Source organism: Panicum virgatum, chromosome 3K (assembly GCF_016808335.1).
Source record: "Panicum virgatum strain AP13 chromosome 3K, P.virgatum_v5, whole genome shotgun sequence".
NCBI lineage: Eukaryota > Viridiplantae > Streptophyta > Magnoliopsida > Poales > Poaceae > Panicum > Panicum virgatum.
Window position 1 is genome coordinate 786951 of NC_053138.1, and position 14248 is coordinate 801198.

At 45.9% G+C, this 14248-nt stretch overlaps 1 protein-coding gene and 1 long non-coding RNA gene across 2 annotated transcripts; both read right to left on the reverse strand.

Annotated features, from left to right (window-relative positions):
- Window positions 1-1343: 1343 nt before the first annotated feature.
- On the reverse strand, window positions 1344-2534 carry LOC120696566 (protein LURP-one-related 8-like). The gene has a single exon (XM_039979522.1). It carries the CDS (start codon window positions 2348-2350, stop codon window positions 1673-1675), a length of 678 nt encoding a protein of 225 aa, XP_039835456.1. The 5' UTR covers window positions 2351-2534; the 3' UTR covers window positions 1344-1672.
- A 2838-nt stretch (window positions 2535-5372) lies between these two features.
- On the reverse strand, window positions 5373-7286 carry LOC120696567. Its single transcript, XR_005684220.1, has 2 exons — window positions 6651-7286; window positions 5373-5538 (listed from the first exon to the last, which is right to left on the reverse strand). It is a non-coding gene; the product is annotated as an uncharacterized LOC120696567 (long non-coding RNA).
- Window positions 7287-14248: the final 6962 nt, after the last annotated feature.

The following is a 14248-nucleotide window of genomic DNA, read 5'->3' on the forward strand; positions in this document are numbered from 1 at the left end:
AGGAAATAGAAACTGTTGAGTTATTTGAGATGGTATTTTGAAATTATACTTTTAAAAAATATAGTAAAACTTATTTGGGAAATAAAAGGCAGAAAACAAAAAAAAATTGTTGCCTTTGCATGGGATGTATTTATATAATATTATGTTTGATTTATGCAAGAGGGAGCTCATATATGCGAGAAAATAGAGAAAAACAAAAAAGAATTACCTTTGCCGAGTGTTTTTACCTTAGCACTCGGCAAAGCGTCCATTTCCAGGTTCCTGAGAAATGGCTTTGCCGAATGCCAAGGGAAAAACACTCGGCAAAGGCCCAAGCTTTGCCGAGTGCATGTGATCTGACACTCGGCAAAGAGTCTGTGTTTGCCGAGTGCCTTCCGTTTGACACTCGGCAAATCTGACGTAAACCGTAATTGGGCCGGCCGTTTTGCTTTATTTTGTCCGAGTGTTGCTTTATTTTGCCGAGTGCCCGAGAAAAAGACACTCGACAAAGGTTGCTTCGCCGTCAGTTTGTTTGCCGAGTGTTATACTCGGCAAAGACTTTATTGAGTGTAATAAGGCTTTTGCCGAGTGTTCCTGACACTCGCAAACCGCCTGTTTCCCATAGTGGCTGGAGCTCCACGCTACGCAAGTGACATCTGTGTGTGGGCAGGCTCCAGTCCTACAAGTTGCATTGCATCTTTTATTTTATCCCAGGTTGGTGACGATCCTACAGTACTAGTAGTGGTTGAAAAGCACCTGTTGACTCTTTGATGCGCACTTAGTATTAGCTTCCTTTTATTTAGTAGTAATTAATTTAATTAATTTGCGCAAGTAGCTAGCTAGGTGGAGTAGTTTATTAATTAATCTGTTTGACCAAGCAAATAAATAATTCATGCATGCAATTATTCAAGCAAGTACATTTATGGTGCGCCTAGATGTGCATGGAGCATCATATCATCAAATCTAGATATGTCACTGTTTAGTTCGCGAAAATGTTTGGATTTTGACATTATAGCACTTTCATTGTTATTTGATAAATAATGTCCAATCATGAATTAACTAGGCTTAAAAGATTCATCTCGTGTTAATCAGTTAGACTGTGTAATTAGTTATTTTTTTCAACTGCATTTAATGCTCCATACATGTGTCCGAACATTCGATGTGACAGATACTGTAGAAAAATTTTTGGGAACTAAACAGGGCCTGAAAATGTTGTTGAGTTTTGATACTCGACCTGAAGATTCTAGTTTGAAATTAATTTCATTTTCAGTGTCAATGGAAAACCCACGCAGCATCCACTGCCGTGAGGCTGTAACATGACTTGTCGTCTCTCCCACAAAAGTAATAAATAAAGGGAGGTGCTATGCTTCAATATATATAGTATATCCTGAAAATGAAGTTAATAATTTCATATCACTATCAATCTCCTGGTCGAGTATCAAAACTCAACAATATATCAAGATTTGTACTTCATCTCCTCCATTCAATCCATCGCGCTGCTCTTGAAGGATCGATTCATGTTTTGTTGGATTGCATCAATAATTGTACATTTTGTTTGCAGAGAAGAGGAACGACGCTTGCTCGCACGGCGCACTAGCTAGCTGACCTCTCTCTCTGCTGTTGCTGCTGCAGCCAGCACGCTAAAAACTCTGCTGCCTGCCGTGCCGCTAACAATAATGGCCTGGCCTCCTAACTAGGCCGACCAGGTCCTGCGCAGCAGCGACCGCGCCGATCCGCCGCCGCCGCGGAACATCTCGTCGAGGGCGATGACAAGGCCCATGGCGAGCGGCGCGCCCAGGCGTGGGTCCGCCACCAGCCGGAACACGTCGTCGCCCACGGACTCCTTCCGGCGCACCTCCGCCACCACCGCGTCCCCGCGGGCGTCGCGCACGGCGCAGGCCCGCCGCCCGTACGACCCCTCCACCACGTACGAGTCCTCCGCGGCGGCAGAGCCCAGGGGCGTCACGTAGGCCAGCGTCTTGCTGCTGGACGACGACCGGAGGCTGGCGTGGCGGCGGACGGAGAGGAGCGGCTTGCTGGCTGTGCCGTCGCCGTCGTAGATGACCCAGTGCTCCGCGAGGAGGCTGCTGATGAGCCTCTTGCGGCGGACGGTGAGGAGCGGTTTGCCCGCGACGTCCATGAGCACGACCTCGGCGCGGCGGCGGGCGGAGGCGTAGCAGTCGACGCGGAAGGCGAGGTCGCCCTTGGCGTCGAAGACGGTGAAGCCGTGGCAGTTGAAGAGGAGAGACTTGCGCCACACCGTCAGCAGCACCGCCGCCGGCGTCTCTTCCTGGGGCGCTCGGCTGCTGGTGGTGGTGGTTGCAGCGGCGGGGTCTGCTGGTGCGACGGCGTTGGGGTGCACCTTGGCCATGGCCCATGCCTCCTCCCTCCTCTGTTTCTCTATCTGTTTGTGTTTGCTGCCTCCTCCCTCATTTTTTTATATATATTATCCAATAATAACATAATAAAAGTTAAAATCAACCCCAAATCTGAAACAAAATTATGTTATTATAATAAAATTTTAAAGTGCATCAATATAAAATTTTAAATTATTATTCCTATTATTATTTAAACATACTCCCTCCGTTCTAAAATGTAAATCGTTTTGACTTTTCTAGATTCATAGTGTTTGTTATGCATCTAAATATAACATATGTCTAGGTACATAGCAAAATATATGAATCTAGAAAAGTCAAAACGACCTACATTTTAAAACGGAGGGAGCATATACTAACCATAAGGTGTTTGTCACCATATATTCATATACAAGAGAAGATATAAAAATACTAATTTTCATATTGTTTACATAGCTCAAACAAAGTGTTCAATTAAACACATATCAAATATATATGGAGGTGTGATGCAAAGTGAGAACAAATTGTTAGTAACTAAACCTATCACATTTATTACAATTATATAATGATAAATATGTATCTTTGCAGTACTGAAATAGAATATTTAATTGGTTAAGAGAGCGTGAGATAGATAATTATTAGATATCTCTAATAGCCTTTGCGGGAGCACGGGTTGATAGACTAGTTTTTCTTAATTACATATACCAGCTAGCTAGCTAGAGCCATTTCTTAGCTAGCCATGCAGCATTATATTCGGTGGAAGAAGTTATTCTTGGATCGCGGCCCCACACCGCATTCCCTTCCGACCTGTTAATCCACTACTTCCGTTACTCAAGATAGAGATGCACTGCAAAGTTATTCATGTCCCCGTTAAAGTTATTCCTGTCCCTACTCCTGGGAATGGACTGGCATCCAAAATCCAAATGTTTGAATCCAACAAAAAGTCAAACTAAAAAAATCCTCATCCAATCCAAACTCAAAACAGAATTTGTAGCATCCAATCCAACTATAAAAAATCCAAATCAATCCTTTCAGCATGTGTCTCAAAAAAAAATTCTTTCAGCATGCAGTGCCCCTCCCCTTCCCTCCTCCAACCATCCCGACCCCCGACCGCCGCTCGCCGGTGAACCATCCGGGCCCGGCGAGCCCGCGATGGAGCGCTCCAGCTCGCCCCTCCCCTCCTCTGGTTCCCATGGCCGCCCCTCACTGGAGTCCCACACCTAGGCACGGCGACCCCGAGATGGAGCGCTCCTGCACGCCCTCCCCTCCTCTGGCCCCCATGGGCAACGAGGGCTCCTGCTCGCCCCACCCCTCCTCCAGCCCCCATGCATAGCCGGCAACAGCTCCCGCTCGCCCCTCCCCTCCTCCGGCGCCCAAGGCCACCCCTCACCGGAGTCTCACCTGGGTCCTCATGCATGAACAAGAAGGTGAGCTCCCCTCCTCTGGCCCCCATGGGCAGCGAGGGCTCCTGCTTGCCCCACACCCTCCTCCATCCCCCATGCATGGCCGGCAACAGCTCACGCTCACCCCTTCCCTCCTCCGGCCTCCAAGGCCACCTCTCACCGGAGTCCCACCTGGTCCTCATGCATGCACAAGAAGGCGAGGGGAGCACAGGCGCGCAGCGATGCGAAGGAGGTGTGCTACTCGGCTCTATTTGTGTGTGTCGAGTGTGACAGAACCGCCAAGTTAAACGGCTTAATTAAGCGCAATGGCCATCATTTGAACGCATCAGGCGCATTAGCTTAATTAAGTGTAACCTGACAGCCTGTTTCCAACCCACAGGCCGATCGAAACACACCAGAAGTCTCGCGCGACGGCGAGCACAGACGGTACCAGCATAATATAATTTCACAAAATTAGAAATAACATAAATATTTACAAAACAGCTTTAAATTTGGAATTTACATAAAATAAGTGACAGCAGCGGAAGAGAATATGACCTGAGAGAAGGAAATTTGATTGAGAACCAATAAAACAAAACAATATCTATGAACACGTGAGGACGTCACATCGAGCCCACTGATGCGAATCCTGGTTAGCTTCTATGCCTGAAACAGGGTAAACAACAAACCCTGAGTATACTAATACTCAGCAAGACTTACCCGACTTTTGGGTATACTTAGCCCACATATCTAGACATGCAAAGCTTTTTGGCTGGTGGATTTATTTGCAGAAAAGCATCTAAGGGTAGATCCTTAATTTTAAAATTTTAGCTCCAAATTATAGTTATAAAGTTGCTACACATCTATGATTTGCAGATCTATAACAATCAATGTGAAAACATAATTGATTAAATAACATCAACATGTATCATATCATTTCGTTTCATTTCCTTACTACGATGTGACTCGGAGATCAAGGTGCTCATGTCCGAGAGCGACTGACGGCGAATCGATCCGATTTAACCTTGCAAGGTGGACCTAACCAACACGGCACGTATTAGCCCCGTCGGACCATACGGACCAACCATTCCCCTCGTCGCCTCGAACTACAGGAACCAGCCCAACGACATATGGTCAACCGAGCTCAACGTGAGACCACCAAAAGTAAACATATGCATCCCCATTTCTCCGCGACTACTCAACTACCCCAGGAGTTGGGTGCGGGTTCCTGTACTTTCGAAGCAAGGCAGTACTCGGCTTACCGGTTTCGACTACCTCCTACTCCCGGTATGCGGTTAGTACAAATCAAACATGATCAGCAGGGCCGACAACGGAACGGTCCTTAATCGACACAGACGGGGCTAGACAGTTCCCGTCCGGTCTCCAATTCTTTTCCTTTCCTCCATATTCCAATATTCCATAACCAAGTCATAAAGACATCATATATCTCGCGAGTAACAGTAAATTACTCGACTTCTACCGAATCCTAATTTTAGCACGGCAAGGATAACGACATATACATACTAGTATTCCGACCAATGGAACCTAGGAATCATGCAACTAGGGTTTCATCCAACACCTAGAAACTTAATGCATAATCAAGTAAATATATATAACATTTCATAAGTTAAAATAGTAGGTTATGCTCCGGGGCTTGCCTGGGATTAACACTAGGTCAGTGTTTGTTAGATGACACTCGCTTGGCGAGTATTCCGGTCCAAGCATGTACTCCTGGTTCTTTGCCTCTTCTGGATATGTCCACCAAACATCGTCTTCGTGTTTGGTTCCAATATCACATCCTTCACGTGGTTCATCTATCGTACCTAAATGAGGTGCAATAATGCATATGTATGAATGCACAGAGGTACAATAGACAATGCATCAAAAAGAGCAAGCAAGACAGACACAAGGTCACGACTGAGCATCCATAAGCATGAGGTCATGAGCTAGCTTTAGCAAACATACAAATAATATCAAGCTTCAACAAGAGTTGCATGAGCAATATCTAACATGTTATACATGACTTATGATCACCAGAAAACATAGCATCCAACCCCAAATTAATTTATCTAAAGCCTTTCTTAATTTATTTAGATAATAAGACATATAGGCATATATATATGATCATACATGTAAAGTGCACAATAAATTCTACCAAAATCACAGTAGATCACCAATACTCCTAATAGTCTACTGCATAAATTTCACATGCTCAGGTTTTATATTTTATTGATTATAAAACAGACAAATCTTTATTGCACTTAATCGTGTGAGAGCAAGTTAAATGTAAAACTTCATATTTTCTATAAACACATGGCCATATTATATTTTTTAGACCAAAATAACATCATATAAGGGCAATGGAATCACATTTTCCATTTTTACACATTTCTATTATTTATAAACTATTTACTTAGCATTCAACAAGTTAAATCAAAAACTCGGTCATACTACCCTCAATTAACTTGATATTTTTACCACAGTGCAAACATCACAATAATAGCCTACCATAAAAATTTCATATCATTTAGAGCAATATAACTGCAGTTATGAAAAAGACAAGCAACACTAGCATTAAAACCTTAACAAGCATAAATCTATTTTTACAGCAAATATTTTCAACTAACACCCATCATATTATGATTCCACTGCATAGATCTACTCACAAGGATTCCAAAACATCTTAATTTGCTATTTTACGATTTTTCTACTATTTTCTATGGATTTTCAAAGTTTCAAGCGATTTAGTCCCTGAAATACTATTCATATGAGTCTATGACAATGCAGAAACCCCCCTGCACTTGTTTCAATTGCTGCACGAAGTCCCTAGTCGCGAGTTGAAGCAGAGCAGCAAGGGGAAACGACGATTCCGGCGATGGGGATGCTTCCCGGCGACGAGGGAGGGGTGGGGGAGTATGAGGGCGATGAGGACTACCTGTAGGTGGGCTTGGTTGGGGTTGGGGGCGACCGGAGAGGGCCGGCGACGGGAGCAGTACCACAGGCGGTGATGGCGGCGGCGCTCTCGCCGACGGCGAGGCGGGTCGACGACGGGGAAGCCATGGGAGGATTCATTAGGGTCGGACGGAGTAGGGGCGCTCGGCGGTGCGGCGCAGGGGCGCGTGCGCCCGGCTCGCGACGAGCAGCAGCATGCCGGCGGCGGCATGGCTCGGAAACGAGCGCGGAAACTCGTGGAACGCGCTAGAACGAGGAGAGCATGAGCATTAGTGCCTCACCTAGCTTCGATTTGAGCCGCTAGACGAAGAAAATGGTGGCCGGAGCTAGGAGTTCCACGTCGAGGTGGAGCTCGATGGCCATGGATGGCTGGCGGCCGGAGAATCCTTGTTTCCCGGCCGTGCGGCGGTCGGGCTCATGTCAGAGGGGCTGAGGAGGAAGCTAGAGAGGTGAGGGAGCTTCGGTTGGCGGCGATTTGAAGATGGTGGGGCGGAGGCCGGGGATTTGGCCGGTGGACGGGAGCCGCACGAGCTCATTCGAGCTCTGCTCGAGGAAGAAGAAAGGGAGAGGAAGGAGAGGGCAGTGGGCGAGCAGCAGCAGAAGGAAGGGGCAGCACGGCGGCAACACGGGACACGCGGAACGCGCGCGTCGTTCGGCGGTGTCGTGGCCAAATTGGCCTTGGTGACCCCGGCAAATATCGGGGCGTTACATCGAGGGAAGTCCAATTCAAGTTGGATTATCCATTGTTTTTGTCCTACACTATCCAACGCTAATGGACATTCAAATCAGTGGATGTCCAAATCCAATGAAGTCCAAATCCAACTAAATTTGGTGCTTAAATCCAATTGGATATTGGATTAAATCCAATCCATTCCCAGGAGTACCTGTCCCTGTTGATAATATAATGCATGGTCGATCGGCAAATATAAAAGCAAAAGGAAACTTTAAGCTACATATATGGCTAGCTAGCGCAAATGGTGTGGAGAACAAAGTTGTTGCCCTCCAAATCGACAGCATGGTAACCTTCTCAGGCGTCACATCTACTGCTTTGTACAGTCACATATATACCTTTGCCCTTTTTGTGACGGCATACGTCATGACTTGTTAGGCTGCATAAGGATTTTTTTGTTCTTCTTTTTACCGAACACAACATAGACACTGCAATGCATGCACGCACCGCCAACTCTTATGAAGAAATTGAGCTGAGAGATCATGAGATACGATAAGGATTTTGATGTGATATACTGCAACACTTACGCTAGATGTTAGGCGAAAGGTGTCCGAGTGTGCCACGGTCTAGCATTACCATCAGGAGTAACAAAACTCCACAATTCATGCATTTGCCTAAGAAATCCCAGTCCCAGATACGGTGTGAGTTCTGCAATATATCCTACACACACACACACACACACACACACACACACACACACACACACACACACACACACACACACACACACACACACACACACACACACACACACACACTTGAATTTTGCTAAATATTTTGCCGATACAACAATTTGCTCCAATGATTATTGTTCAATAAAGATATTGATATGATATTTTTATCAGCTAGGTCTAGGTCTATTTGGATATAAGTATGTTCAACTTGTGTAGCATACTATAGATAGCTAGTCTTTCATCTTGAGCTCACATGTTTGAAGTTTGAACAGTACCATGCTGATCCGGTGGCTTCTACCAACATATTCATATTTTTTTTGTCTGATATTGGTGGACATCCCTATTTGCCCCTTATATATGTGTAGCTACCAACTGAAGACATGGGCGCACCAGGGAATGCAATGCACGTACAAGGAAAGGGCCTTGCTCTACAATGATTAGTGGTCGTTTTTTCCCATTATTATTATTATTATTATTATTATTATTATTATTATTATTATTATTATTATTATTATTATTATTATTATTATTATTATCATCTTCTAGACCCGTTCCATGTTTAATGGCTGCGTGGAGCCCTCAAAGTTCTACTTTATTTTCCTCTCTACTGATATGGATGCATGTTCATCTTATTAGCTAAAGAATGTTATCCGGTGTTTGTAAAGAATGTTCGAGCAAATGGATATAACTAGAGGGGTCGGGTCCTATGACTTAAATTTGATGATATTTGTGCAATTTTTTTGAATAAGACGAGTAGTCAAAGTTGGGGTCGAAAAAATCAAACAAACTATAATTTAGAACGGAGATAATAGTATAGGACTGTTCAAGGATAGTATATATATATAAATCCTTGGAGGTGTTCCGCGTTCGGATGCTGCTAGCTCTTATGGGCGCCCTTGAAACGAATTTTTTGGTGCGACTCTCGTGCAGATGGGCTTATTAAAGTCTTTGGAATTGGTATAAATTCCTTGCAACTAATCATCTACTTCGAAGTACTTGGGATTTGTAAAACAAAAAAAAAATGCAGCTCCCTTGCACACTGTACTAACTTGAGACTATTGGGACTACTCTGGAACTCTGCAGCTAGCTAGCTAGTCGTACAAATAACCTGCAGATGCATGGGTGCTGAATAAGAGCAAGTATAATATAAAATATAAACTTACACCAGCTGGGACACAAAAAATAAGAAATTTTGTGAGAGAAATGAGTGGGCCATGCATTAATAGTTGAACAGCTAACTACTCTCTTCATACCCAAAATAATTGACGTTTTGGACAAGGTTTGAGTCAAATCTTGAGAATATAAATCATGAATAACTCTCAAGTTTTTGAATTTGAAAATATAAAAATTATATGAATAGATTTGTCTTGAAAAATAATTTTATGAAAGTATACATATATCACTTTTTGATAAATATTTTTAGAGAAATAAGAAGTCAAAATTGTATTTTGGAGACCGTGTCACTGTCCTAAACATCAATTATTTTGAGTATAGAGGGAGTACTAGCTAAGAGAAAATTGCAATGAACATTAGAGCCAGTAAATTGGCTATATTATTAGTCTTGCTCTGATATGAGCTTGCAGGAAACCGTGGGCTGCTGGGGTGGTTACACATTTCCAAGCAGATATATATATTCTGCCGAGATTATTCTGCTCCCATCTTTATATATTTCAATAATCCATTCGAGGTCTCGGTACATGCAGTCATCCTCCATACATACATTGAATCGAAGCTGCATGCAACTGCAACGACGCTGTTGTTTGTCACTGTCGCAGGCAGAGCGCAACATAGCCCATGTTAGGTATTAATGTATTATACGTACCAGACCAGTATTGTCACTACGAGTAGCATAGGTCCTTCATTGACATACTTCACCCTGTTCGCTTGTTCTGCTCCAGCACCAGCTAATAGTGTTTTCCTCTCACACTACTGTAGCAGCAGCCTCTAGCCACCAGCCAGCCAGCAGTGTTTTTCTCTCACACCACTCCAGCAGCAACCTCCAGCACCAGCACAGCGAACAGAGTGAGTACAAATCTGTGTTCTGTTTGATAGTTTTCTGTGTACCACCATCTGCAAATATCATCACTGCATGCCCACAGTTTTTTTTTTCTTGAATACTCGAATTTGAACATGCTCCATTATTATATTGTACGAAATCCATCCTTCAAAATTGAACATCAGTTTCTTCTGAAGTCTGCTGTTCCACTCCACCTGACTGAGAAGACAGTTATTGGGGGATGGGCTAATTAAGCTAGCACTTGCTGAAACGGTAGTGCAGGAATAGAAAAACCTTTTGGAGTATGAGCGTCCAGATGCTAAACTACAGAGCTACACAAGTTTCTCTAGCTAGCTAGATAAACTTTTTTTTATCGCAGCCGTCCGGTTAGTGCCTGATCGATTGCTGCTGGCTGTTTGACTTCTATTGCATGAGGACTCTTTACTTTGTTGGCAACGTATACTATACAAACCACATTCGTATGAAAATTATAGAAACTCTAATCTGGACCACCTTTGACAAAATAATTCCATATGCATGCAACAATGCACCATTCAATTAATGGAAAACCGACGCGGCATGCACTACCATTATATTTTGCTAGCTAGTGTTTGGAAGCACACTGCAGGACAACTTATAGATAATGCATGTCAACTCAACAAACAATGCCATTATGCTCTTACAGCATGTAGCTTGCCTTTCTTGCATGCGAGTGGATGTTGCATCATACATACCGGCGGTCCCTATCCTAGCTAGATTGACTTCGTCTTTCTTCCACCTTCTCTATCCAACTCTGCTCATCACTTTTGAGCTTGCATGCATCGTAGCAGCAGCAAGTCAACGGATTGATGCACCCTTGGATTGCATCGCTTTTGCTCTGCTCATCTGTTTTTTTTTCATCTTGTAGCTAATGTTTATTTGGGCTGCAAGTTTACATGGGGGTGATCTGGGGACTCACTGCAGGCCCAGCCCCAAGCGCGATTTTTTCTTTTTTATATTTAAAAAAAATCAAAATTTCAAAAATATATGTCCATTTCGAAAAATTTCAAAAATATACCCCGGTCGCCCTATAGGGAGACGACAGGCCCTAAATGTAATTTTTTTTTTCAAATTTGCAACAAAGTCCCTGGCCGTGGGCGCGCGGGTGCAAGGGGGCCTGTCGCCCCCCCTCGGGCGACCGGGCCCCCCACCCACATGCGCAACAAGGGGACCTGTCGCCCCCCCGGGGTGACCGGCCCTTCCCCTCCTATATAAGCATTCTACCCCCATTCACTCCTCATTTGAGCCCAAAAATTCCACCAAAAATCCAGAAAAAAAGAGAGGGGTGAGGAGAAGGGAAGCGGCGAAGCCCTGCCGGATTACGCACTTGTGATCTGCAGGTTAGTACATTTAGCTTATGTATTTTTCCATTGGTATTGTATAGTAATTTAATTTAATTAGTGCTATAGTAGAACCATTTAAGTAGGAGTTTAATGATACTTTAGTTACGTAGTAGTAAATTAGTTGGTACAAAACACTCTCACAATATACTCACTAATTTATCACACAACATATGTTGGTTTACGTTTATATGTTACGCAGGGTTTGTTTCGAGTACGTTTGTTCCAGATAACAAGGGCGCCACCTTAGAGGAACTCGACAGCTTGACTCCAGACTCACCTGGCGCGCACGGTGACCCCGATGTCTTGGGGTATTCACAGCTAGGAGGAGCACCACTTGGGATCTCTCAGCAGCAGACACCGCAGCCCCTTTTGCGTCCTGAGCCACAGGTGAGGTCTCCGGATCGTCACACCTACTCCGAGGGCCATGTCCGTGCCCAGCTGAGGGCTAAGAGGGTCCGACGCCCTAGGGGTGGTTAGATATATCCGATGTTTGTATCTCTGATGTTTATTTGTAATGAGATAGCTGTGGACCGCTTATTTGTACACTTCAACATTCGCCTCTGATCACTCTCGTATTTTCCATCACATACGATAGATGGTATGTTTATGCTTCGCTGCTCCATTAGGACTAACTACGATTTAAACTCGACATTATGTACATATCCAGTGAATGCAAGTTAGGTACGAGACATACATACAATCATAATACAACATTACCAATACTAAATGCGAATACATCTTGAACCGATGAACATCATATGTTATAGATCATGGCATGAAATCATCTAGGTCGTCATCCCAGTTGACAGATGGTGGTGCTGCAGGTGGTGTAGTATGGCTCGACGAACCTCTTGCCTTTCCCTTTCTCTCTTTTCTGGATCTACGTTCATGTACAGGGGGGAACATCATGTCTTGGTGTAACACCCCTGTGTTAGTCGTCTCGCTAATCAAGAGTTAACTCGCTAATCGTGAACTCAAATTCGTCGTTAACGCTAATCGTGTTTGCATAGTAAACATCTACTTAGCTGTGTTCGATCTCGTTTTTGTCCTTGATCCGAGCTCCAAATCAACTTTCGCCCAAAACGAAAGTTGTAGATCTTCTTTTTCTCTACAACTTTTATTTTGGCCAAATTTCATGTTCCATATGAAAATTTGAGTTTCAACTAGTCAAACTCGGGCTAAAATCATTTAAACGAAGAAACAGTGACTCCACTGTGTTCGTCATTGTGACGCCCGACGCCATATCGGCGACTGTGGCCGGCGGCGAGCTTCCACGCGTCGGCCATCGCGTGTGAGCGCCGCTCTTCACCTCGCGGACGCCCTCGAACCTTCCTGCCTCGTCCCGTTCTTCCCTTCCATCCCCATCCTCGAGCTCGAGCGGAGCTAGGTCGAGCAGAGTCGCCGTCGCTCGTCGCACCGGCCACTGCTCGCCTCCCTGCCACGATTCATCGCGCCACGAGCTGCGCAACCTCGCCCTGAAGCTCGTCCATCCCTCCACGAACGCGACCGTGCCCTACCCCGGCCGAAATCGAGCTCAGACCGCCGCTCGCCATCGTCGACCTCCGTGAAGCTCCACCCCGAGCTTCGCCCTCACGTCGACGACCCCCTTCCGGCCTTCCTCCGCGCAAAATCGATCCACGGTGAGCTCGGCCGCAACCCTATCTCACTCCCCGGCTTTCCCCACCCGAATCCGCTCTGCGCCGCCGTCGATTCGCTGCCGCGCCGCCGCGGAACGCGCCGCCGCCTCCGCGCGCACGCCGCCGGACCTCCCTGGGCGCCGCCCCTCGCCGCTGCCGCGCGCCCTAGGGCCGCCTAGCCTCCCCGGAGCTCAAGCCGCCCCACCCCGCGGCCGCCGCAAGCCGCCGCCGCCGGAACGCCGCACGCCGCCGCCGCCAGTCGCCGCCGCCCCTGGACTGGAGTGCCGCCGCCGCGTCGCCCCGCCTCGCGCCGCCTCCGCGCGGGCTGCGGGTGCGCGGGCCCCTGCGCGCGGGCCCGCCAGCGCTGCGCCGCCGGCCGGCCGGCCAGCAGCCGCATCGCGCGCGCGCCAGGCGCGCCCCGGTGGGCGCCGGCCCGCACGGGGCAGAGCAGAGGAGGGGGACGAGCTGGGCCGGCGCCCACTGCCATGTGGGGCCCGGCTGTCAGCCCCCCTCTCTTTTATGTTTTTCTTTCAATTATTTCGGCTGGTAATTCTAAATTGCCTAGAAATTCACAGAAAAATGCGAAAAATGCCAAACAAATTTTGTTAGGTTTCTAAAATCATGTTCTTCAGAGGAAAAATACTTAGGCATGCATTTTATCACTTTTTCTCTGATTAAAAATTCAATTTGTGTTTAACCTAGTTTATTTTGTACCACTTGTTCTATGGCTCTAAAAATTATGGAAAATTCGCAGTGGCTTACTCATTTCATGTGTAGTCCACTGTAAAAGTTTCATGGCCTGTTGCTATGCGCTTTTGGGTAGATCTATTTATACTTCGTTTACTTGCTAGGGTTAGTTAATTGTTTCATGCATGCAAAGCAAATTCCTGTTAATCCATGCTAACCTAAGTCGTTTTAGTAGTTGTTTTCGAAGGAAACACTTTAGGCTAAATGTTTGAACTTTGTTTTCGCATCATAAGCTCTTATGCATTACTCTGTGTCCTATCTGTTGCATGACATATTTTATTCGTGTAGACGCCACGAACGACGCTGTCCACGAGCTAGTTGCTGAGCCGGTCTAGGAGCCACGAGCAGGAGCGCAGCAGGAGGACACCGTTGAGCACGCCCCCGGAGACCTAGTTAACCCCGCTGACCTGCAAGG